The sequence below is a fragment of the Coptis chinensis genome, chromosome 8 (genome assembly GCF_015680905.1).
Source record: "Coptis chinensis isolate HL-2020 chromosome 8, ASM1568090v1, whole genome shotgun sequence".
Lineage (NCBI taxonomy): Eukaryota > Viridiplantae > Streptophyta > Magnoliopsida > Ranunculales > Ranunculaceae > Coptis > Coptis chinensis.
The window spans coordinates 49,462,546-49,472,767 of record NC_141463.1 but is presented as its reverse complement, the minus strand read 5'-3'; the positions used below and the strand labels follow the sequence as shown (position 1 = coordinate 49,472,767).

General features: G+C 39.2%; 2 protein-coding genes across 2 annotated transcripts; one reads left to right on the top strand and one right to left on the bottom strand.

Annotated features, from left to right (window-relative positions):
* Positions 1-1,416: 1,416 nt before the first annotated feature.
* LOC147481790 (uncharacterized) lies at positions 1,417-2,379 on the bottom strand. Its single transcript, XM_086579057.1, has one exon. It carries the CDS (start codon positions 2,377-2,379, stop codon positions 1,417-1,419), a length of 963 nt encoding a protein of 320 aa, XP_086435183.1.
* An 848-nt stretch (positions 2,380-3,227) lies between these two features.
* Positions 3,228-4,247, top strand: LOC147481789 (uncharacterized). Its single transcript, XM_086579056.1, has one exon. The coding sequence runs from the start codon at positions 3,228-3,230 to the stop codon at positions 4,245-4,247; it is 1,020 nt and encodes a 339-aa protein (XP_086435182.1).
* The last annotated feature ends 5,975 nt before the right edge of the window (positions 4,248-10,222 follow it).

Genomic DNA, 10,222 nt, shown 5'->3' with positions numbered 1-10,222 from the left:
GTTGCAGCCCTGTTAGCAGTTTTGAGGTCACGAATCCCCAAACCTCTCTCTGCGTAAGGGTAACACATATCATCCCAGCTGATTAGTGACCGAGATGTTTGAAGATCAGTACCTTTCCATAGAAAGTTCTTGTAAAATCTGTTTATATCTTCAATTGTCTTCATTGGCAGCATAAAGGAAGCAATCAAGTAAATACTCAGATTATTTAGTATTGCTTTGATGAGCTGCAATCTTCCTGCATATGAGAGAGATTTCCCCTTCCAGCTTTGAATTCTTTTCTCCACTCTCTCATATAATGGCAGACAATCTGTAGAACTCAACCTTTATAGTTATCAAAGGTAGTCCTAAGTATTTCACTGGCAACTCACCAACTGGGAACTGTAATGCATTTTGAATTTCATTACATTGAGTCTGATTCAGTCCAGCAAAGAAGACTTGGCTCTTGTTGACATTCACTTCCAACCCTGAGCACTGCTTGAATTCTGTCAGATTTTGTTGTAAACAAACAACTGTATCCTTCCCCCCATGCATAAATGCTAGTAGATCATCTGCAAATGATAGGTGAGTAATGACAGGATCATGACATTTAAAATGCAGCTTGTATCTGCCTTCCTCTACACTTTTCATCATAATGTCATTAAACAAATCCATGACCAGCACAAAGAGATATGATGACATGGGATCTCCTTGCCTGATACCTCTTGTACTTTTGAAGTGCCCATACGGAGAACCATTCAACATGATAGAGTAACTTGCAGTCTTCATGCGTTCCATTATCCAATTAATGAACTTCCCTGGTACCCCAATCCTCTCTAGTGCAAAAACCATAGCTTCCCATCTAACACAGTCATAAGCCTTTCTAAGATCAATTTTAGCCATACATCTGGGAGGCCCATTATCTCTATGGTAATTATGAACCAATTCATGAGATAGTAGAATATTATCTTGTATACTTCGTCCAGTGATGAATGCTGATTGATTATAGTGTATCACTCTTGGCATAAAGGATTTCATTCTACAAGTGATAATCTTAGTGATGCACTTATAAACAACAGAACAGCATGCTAGGCAGTCACTTAGAGATGAAGGGCTTTGCATTTTAGGTATGAGTGTGATGCATGTAGTATTTACCTCAGAAAGCATTCTGCCAAACCTGAAGAAATTTTGAATTGCCTTAGTGAAGTCATCTCCCACAATTCTCCAACATGCCTTGAAGAATAAGGAACTAAACCCATCAATTCCTGGAGCCTTGTCATTATCTATGTCTACCAATGCTTCCACTATCTCATCTCTTCTTACACTGCCTTGCATTTGGTCTTGCTCTTCTTGCGTCACATTCTCTCTAGGGTTAGCATTTGCAATTGCATTAAATTTTATATCTGGCAAGTCTTGAGGACTAAACATAAGCTTGTAATACTAAACACACTCCTCCCCTATATCATTCAAGTCTTCAATGATTCTATCATTTTCATCTCTCAAACAAGTGATCCTGTTTGTGTTTCTTCTCACCTTTATAGACTTAAAGAAATATTCAGTGTTATTGTCCCCCAAGATAATGACTTGATCTCGTGACTTTTGCTTATGCATAGACTCTTCAGATATTGCAGCTCTCACATACTCTCCAATGGCTATTCTTTCTTCTAGAACTAGTTCATGATTTGTAGGATCCACCTGAAGCTGAGTTTGAACCCTATCCATGACCTTCTTTGTCTCATCAGCTCGTGTTTGTACTTTTCCCACTCTCTCCTTATTCCATGCAATCAGCTCTGCCTTCACTTGCTTCAGTCTCCTTATAAAAGTGTACATTGGGTTCCCTACTGCCTCCATTACCCAAGCTTTTGCTACTATTTCCTTAAACCCCTCCTCCTCAACCCAGAAGTTAAAGAAACGAAAAGTTTTCTTTTTCTGATTTCTTTGTGCGCTTGGGTACACCACCATGGGTGTGTGATCAGAAGTTGCTCCTAGATTCAAGAATTCTGACTCTGTGTCCTCAATCTCACTGATCCATTCTGCATTTACTAACACCCTATCAAGTTTCCTCCATATTCTCACACGCTGCTTATTATTCCACGTGAACTTATGCCCTTTAAACCTCATATCCACCAATCCAACCATTGTTACACAATCTAGTAGGTCTTGGAAGTGTACAACCCTTGTTACAGAACCCCCAATTCTTTCTTGTGCATTGAGTACTGAGTTAAAGTCTCCTAGTGCTATCCACGGTAAGGTAGTAGCAGAGAGATTGACTAGATTATTCCATAGTATTCTTCTTTCATTCCAATCATTCGATGCATAAACAACAGAAATTAGAAACTTCTTACCACTACTCAAAGTCCCCTCCAGCGTTATACTTTGCCTGTCCTTGATGATTACTTGCATTGTACATACCTGAAGATTCCATTTTTACGAGGGTTTGTATAGAAATCAGGGCATATTGTGAGTACCCAAAGGACTTACCTGTAGTCATTGATAGAAGAAGAGAAATAAAGATAGAGTTTGAGTATAATTGGAAGCCTCCTTGCTGTACACACTGCAAGGTATTTGGGCATACAATGAGTTCATGCATGAAGTCAGACCAAAAGAGAGGGAAAACACAACCAAAAACTGAAGTGTGGATAAAAAAAGAAAAAGTGGAGGAATTGGAGCGAGAAAACAAAGGGCAGGAAGGAAAACAAGCAAAGGAGAAAGAGCTGGAAGTGCAAGAGATACACAAGGTAGAGGAGGAAGGGCAATGGCAAGTTCCAGCCAAAAAGCATAGCTGCAAAGATCGAAATGAGGGTGATGAAGCTGCTAGAAAACAAAGAGGTAAACACCGAAATGAGGGGCCTAAAGATATTAAACCGCCGGATTTTGAAAAAACATAGGAAGGGTAGGAGTATGACAAACCAGAGGAGCTGATAGGAAGGGAAAAACTAGAAAAAGAAAGAAAGGCAAAGACAGCTAAAGAAGGATATGCTATAGCATAATATAAGGTATCTGGGAAACAGGGGAATCGAGGAATAGAGAATGCGATAACAGATATGGGAATAAAGCCAGGAACGTTGAAAGAGGGAAATAGATTTATATCCCTGCTCACGCTAAACTCTGATTAAATGATGATAAGTATGGGTTGCTGGAACATGAGGGGGTTTAATATGAGTTTTAAACACTATGAGGTAAGAGAGCTGATTCGAAAGTATGACTTAGGGCTAATGGGCATAGTGGAAACACGAGTGAAAGTAGAAAATATGGAGATAATCCAAAACAAAGTCTGTAGTGGATGGGAATGGGAACACAACTGCAGTGAAGATGATTTGGGCAGAATATGGCTGGGATGGAATACTCAGATGTGTACAATGCAGCTGATACTAAAGGATAGACAGAGCATAACAATGGAGGGAACTTTGAACAATGGTAAGAAATTTTTAGTTACTGTTATTTATGCCTCAAATGACAGGACTGAAAGGAGAAGTTTGTGGAGTAATCTTGTAAATATCTATGCTACTACGTTACCATGGATAGCATTGGGAGATTTTAACACAGTACTAAATGCACAAGAAAGAACTGGAGGTACTGCAACAAGTACTGTACATTTTCAAGATTTGCTAGAATGTGTAACAATGGCTGGATTGGTGGATCTGAGATTTAAAGGGCACAAATTTACGTGGAATAACAAGCAGCGCGTAAGAATATGGAGGAAACTGGATAGAGTTCTAGTCAATGGGGAATGGATCAGTGAGTTTGAGGATACTGAGGCAGAATTTTTGAACCCAGGAGCAACGTCAGACCATTCATCAATGGTGATGTATCCATGTACACAAAGAAACCAGAAAAAGAAAACTTTCCGTTTTTTTAACTTCTGGGTGAAAGAGGAAGAGTTTAAGGAAACTGTGAAAAAGGCATGGGCTATGGAGGCAGTGGGAAATCCGATGTATATGTTTGAAACAAGTCAAGTCAAGGTAGAACTGATTGCATGGAACAGAGAACGAGTGGGGAAAGTGCAAAACAGAGCAGAGGAAGCAAATAAATCTATGGATAAGGTGCAAACTGAGCTACAAAGTGATCCAACAAACCAAGAACTAAGTATTAAGGAGAGAAGAGTTGTTGGAGAGTATGTGAGAGTGGCAATCTCTGAAGAGTCTCTACAAAAGCAAAAGTCAAGAGACCAAGATGTCACTTTGGGAGATAGCAATACAGAATATTTCTTTAAGTCTGTTAAGGCTAGAAGAAACAAAAACATAATAACTTGTTTGAAAGATGGAAGATGAAATGTCATAGAGGATTTAAATGACATAAGAGAGGAGTGTGTTCAGTTTTACAAGCTTCTATTCAGCCCGACCTTACCTGAAGTAAGCTATGCTGATTTTGAACCTATACATCCTAGAGAAAGAGTAACACAAGAAGAAAAAGAACAAATGCAAGAGAAAGTGACCAGAGATGAGATTGTTGAAGCTCTGGCAGATATAGATAATGATAAAGCTCCAGGAATAGATGGTTTCAGTTCATTGTTCTTTAAAGCATGCTGGAGAATTGTGGGAGATGATTTTACAAAAGCTATTCAGAATTTCTTCAGGGCTGGCAGAATGCTTTCTGAGGTAAATACTACATGTATTACTTTAGTACCTAAAATACAGAGCCCTTCATCCCTTAGTGATTATAGGCCTATTGCATGTTGTTATGTGGTGTATAAATGCATCACCAAGATTATAACTGCTAGAATGAAATCCTTCATGCCAAGAGTCATACATCACAACCAGTCTGCGTTTATCTCTGGGAGAAGCATACATGACAATATTCTGCTATCTCATGAATTAGTGCATAATTATCATAGAAATAAGGGGCCACCCAGGTGCATTTCTAAAATTGATCTGAGGAAGGCATATGACTGTGTTAGATGGGAAGATGTTCTATTTGCACTGGAAAGGATTGGGGTACCAGACAAGTTCATTGGCTGGATAAGAGAGTGTATGAAGACTACAAGCTACTCTATCATGTTAAATGGTTCACCTTATGGTCATTTCAGAAGCACTAGAGGAATCAGGCAAGGAGATCCTATGTCACCTTATCTATTTGTACTTGTAATGGATCTGTTCACTGATATCATGATGCAGAGTGTAGAGGAAGGAAGATATAAACTACATTATAAATGTCATGAGCCTGCTATTACTCACCTATCATTTGCAGATGACTTGCTAGCTTTCATGCATGGTGAGAAGGAGACAACTATTTGCTTACAACAAAACTTATCAAAATTTAAGAAGTACTCGGGGCTAGAAGTGAATGTGAACAAAAGCCAAGTATTCTTTGTAGGACTGGATCAGACTCAGTGTAATGCTATACAGGATGCGCTACAGTTTCCAGTGGGGGAATTGCCAGTGAAGTATTTAGGACTACCGCTGATTACTACAAGACTAAATGCTTTAGACTGTATGCCATTATATGAGAGAGTGCAGAAGCGTATTCAAAGCTGGAAGGGGAAAAATCTATCTTATGCAGGTAGACTACAACTCATAAAAGCAGTGCTCAATAAGCTGAGCATATATTGGACTGCCTCATTCATGCTGCCAATGTAGACTATTGAAGACATTAATAGGATATGTAAAAAATTCCTTTGGAAAGGACCAGAACTACAGAAGTCTCATGCACTAATCAGCTGGAATGATATGTGTTATCCTTATACAGAGGGAGGGTTAGGGATTCGAGACCTCTAAATAGCGAATAAGGCGGCAATACTAAAACATGTATGGCACATTGTAAGTGGAAAGAAGACTTTATAGGTGGAATGGGTGAAGATAAATCATATCAGGGACAAAGAATTTTGGCACATGAAAATACCAGCTGATTGCTCAAGCAGCTGGAGAAACATTCTCAAGTTGAGAACAGAAGCAATGTCGTTCATCATGTATCAGATTGGTAATAGGGAGAGAACAAAAATGTGGCATGATCCTTGGCATCCCTCGGGATTGTTAAAAGGTAAATTTCCTCAAGCTTTGAGATATGATTCCACTTGCAATCTTACTGTTACAGTAGCGAGGCTGATTGAAAAAATGAAAGATGGGCAATTCCACCACACATAAGGCATCATATTCCACAGATAGTGCAACAAATGGAAGAATAGGTACACATAGAAGGTGGAGAGGATGAAGTGATATGGCTGGCAACACAGACTAGGGGGTATTCTCTGAAAGAAACGTATGAGAAAATGAGGGGCATCAGACAATCACCGGCATGGCAGGGGTTAATATGGTTTTCAAATAGGATACCGAGGCACTCTTTCATAGGGTGGATGCTGTTCAATGAGGGACTGAAAACAAGAGACAAGATGAAGGAATGGAAAGTGATAAGCTCAGACGAGTGTGTGATGTGCTGGAGAGAAGTTGAAACGATAACTCACCTATTTTTTGAGTGTTCGTACGCCAGAAATGTGTGGGTATCACTGATGGATATGGCGGGATATGCAAGGACCATAACAACGAGCTGGCAAGATGAGGTAAACTGGATGGTTCAAAAAGCAAATGGAAATGGACCAAAGCAAGATGCGCTGAAGATAATAAGCAATGCGTTCTTTTACAACATTTGGCGGGAAAGGAACCAGTGAATATTCAAAAAAGAAACGATGTTTCGGGATCAGCTGATATAACAAATTATGAGAGAAGTTGGAACTAAGATGAGTTCTATTAGAATGAAGATGGCAGTAGGAATGGAAAGGGATGAGTTTGAACAGAGGTGGAACTTGCATGTGGAACCGATTCAAGAGAGGAAGCTGAAATGTAAATGGGAAAGAGCAGGACCTGACATTGTAAATCTGAACACAGATGGTACATTAAAAGGATTGGAAGGGGGATGGGCAGCAGCGCTAAGAGATGACCATGGAAATGTTATTGCGGCAGCAAAAGGTAAGTCCCAGTTTGTAAACATTGCGTTTATCGAACTTGAAGGGTTACAAAAGGGGCTGGTGCTAGCAAAGCGACACAATGTTAAGAAAATTTGAGCACAAACAGATTCAAAAAATGTGCTTAGTTTTCTAAACATAAAAAAGGTGCAACCATGGAGGCTGAAGAGGATTCTGGAAGACATCAGGCAAAGAACAAGCACTTTAGAGTTTTTTTTTCTATAGTACATGTGTTTAGAGAATGTAATAGGTTAGCAGACAGTCTTGCAGAGACTGTCCCAGGAATTTCTTTTATTGAACTCATTCCTAGCTCATTTTCTGAAGATATAAAAAAAATAGTGTATGAAGATGCTAGTGGGAAAGAGTACTTAAGATTGTAATAATTTTTTTATTTTCCTCTATGAGGAAGGGGTAGGGGACCTCTTAATTAAAAAACCCCGCTTACCAACAAAAAAAAAAAAAGATTCCAACTCACCCATATTCTGCCTAAGTCATCATCCCTGTAGTTATGCTCCCATTCCCATCCACTACAGACCTTTGTAAGTATAGACTCCATATTTTCTTCTTTCACTCTTGTTTCTAACATTCCCATAATACCCAACTCAAACTTTCGAATCAGTTCTCTCACTTCATAGTGTTTGAAGCTCATATTGAATCCCCTCATGTTCCAGCAGCCTACACTTATCATTAAAAAGATGGTTGAGTGATCAGAGAAATAAACCAATTTCCCTCTTTTGTTATTCTTACTTTCGTTCCCGTACTCTGTTCTGTTTGCGCATCTTTTATAGCTGTGTCCACCTCTCTCTGTTCAATCTTTTTAGACCCACTCACTGCTGCTGGCCTGCTTGCTTTATCTTCCTTTTTCTTCTTGCCCATGGCTTCCTTCCCCTTTATATTGTTTACTCTCAGGTTGTCATTTTTCCCATCCTTTTCATCAGCATCAATATCTCTCCCACTCACTTTTGCGCTTTCCGAAGTTCCAGCACTCTCTCGACTTTTACATTTGTGCTTCTTATTCGGGACTTGCCATTCGTCTTGTTCCTCCACATTATGCACCTCTTGCACCTCCACTTCTTGACGTTCATGATGTGAATCTTGCTTCTCTTCTTTCTCTTTCTCTACTGCCTCAACTTTTTCTTTTTTTATCCACACCTCAGTTTTAACCTGAGTTTTTCCCTTCCTCTGGTCTGCCTTTACACAAGTGCTCAGTGTGTGGCCAAAGATCTTGCAATGAGTACAGCAAAGGGGCATCCAGTTATACTTAAAGTCAATCTTTATTGCTCTTCTTCTATCAATCACTACAGTTAATTCTTTCGGATAGGTGCAATCTGCCTTGATTTCAATACAAATCCTAGCATAGGTTGTTCTTTTCCGATCTTCAGTTAGTTTATCAATAAACAATGGATTCCCAATTACACTCCCTACCTGACTGAAGCCTTCTTCATCCCAAAGTTCCATTGGGTACCTTTTCATCACTACCCATATGGGTATTGTTTGAAGTGCTGCATCATCATCTTCGAGAAAAAGCTTCCACGGTCTAATGATCACAAGCTGACTAGCAATGTGGAACGAGCCAATGTCCAGAACCTTACTTCGATCTTCATCACTTTCAAATTTGAAGGTATACATCATTTCCCCATATGGCAGCATGGTGAAACCACTCTTCAGCCTCCACGTTCTACTCACTATCTCCCTCACATAGGTATAGTTTGGTCTCTTTCCTACAAAGCTTCCCACCACTAACATTTCAAACTTTTTGTGCAAGTGCGCAAAATTCTTTGATTCAACATGAAGGATATGCTTACCATTAACCACTGTTGGTTGTACATACTTTAGATCCTTCTTACCTACATTAGATCGGCCTAAAACATTAGCCCAAGAAGCCTTCTCTGTTGCTATTATCTTCTCTGAGTTGCTGCTATCCTCTTTAGTATCCTTTTTTGCAGCAACATTAATTCCTAATGTCTCTTCATCTTTCCCTTGCTAACTCTCCAAAGTTTGGTTCATATTTGAAATCAAACCTTTTGGCGGCTGCTTTTCCACCCTAGAATTTTTATTCAACCTATCTTGTTGCTGAATCTCTTCTTGGGCAGATGAGTACTTGCTCTGTTCATGGTCCTTGTTTTCAGTCACTATTGCATCCTTTGCCATCTCAGATCGCAATTGCAATTTTTTAGGATCTGCTACTCCATCTTCCAAATCATCCGACTTTGTTCCAGTAGTTCCCGATCCCTTCAGTTCAACTTCTTTGGCTTCCTCTTCACTCACCTCGGTTACAACTCGCTTAAATATAAAGTCTCCATCTTCCCTGACTCCCTCACTTCTTGTTGCCACTCGTGTTTCTTCTTCATTGCTAACTGGTGAGTTCGCATCACTTAATTCTTCAACTGCTTTAACAACATCCACCAGACCTTGAGCCTCTTTGAGTAATGACTCTTTCGTTGGCTTAAGACTCTCCAGTTCTAGTTACTCTTCATGGTCTCTTCTTGTTTTCATGTTCACAAACTCCTCCAGCAGTTTTCTCCTATACCTCTCAACAAATCCCTCACCATATTTTGCTCTCATATCACTCTCGAAGCTATCCAACTCAAGATCAGATTCATCAGATGAACTTTTCCCAGCACTTCCAGATGGTGTGCTAGGACTTACGGCTGCTACAACCCTAGTTTTTTTTTTTTTGCATGTTTTTCCTAAGTTTTTGGTAAAGTTACTATATTACCCCTAAGGATACAAATCACCCTATTTTTTCCACCATTAAAACAAAAACTAGAATTCCCTATTGACCTAGTAATTTATTTCCTTTTGTCTAAGGTTTGGTCCCTTAACTTGTGGTCACAAATATTTCTAAGATAAGAAGACATGAATATATGGTTTTTGATCGAGTACACAGTAGCTACTCACATCCTTGAATTTTTTATCACTTAATAATTATATAAGGCTAAGGCTAAGTTAGAGTTTAATGGGCATGCGCCTCACTTGTATATTAGTTTAGAACTTATCTATTAATTTTTGTATACTGATCCTACTTGAGCAAGAACCCTTCCTTCTATTAATCATATTTATAAGTACTAACATGGGCGTACACTTTGTTCCAATATTGGTGTTGTTTTGTTCATGTTCGAGTCAGGAATTTTGTTTGATTTGGAGACGAATTTCAGTGTGTTTAGAGATTGATTTTGGTGTTCTTTAAAGGATGTTAAGTAAGTGTTATCTGCCTTCTTTCAAACTCAAAAAGCCCCATAGCATTTCGGTTTATGTAAAAGGAGTTACACCCTTCGGAAGTTGGCACGTCAGACTTTTCTGACTGCAGAAATCCGGTCTGTACCTGGTTTGGAATCGAGTTTTCACATA

Excerpts from the sequence above, each read along its gene's own strand:
- LOC147481790 (XM_086579057.1), bottom strand. The coding sequence starts at position 2,379 with ATGCAAGTAATCATCAAGGACAGGCAAAGTATAACGCTGGAGGGGACT.
- LOC147481789 (XM_086579056.1), top strand. The coding sequence starts at position 3,228 with ATGGAGATAATCCAAAACAAAGTCTGTAGTGGATGGGAATGGGAACAC.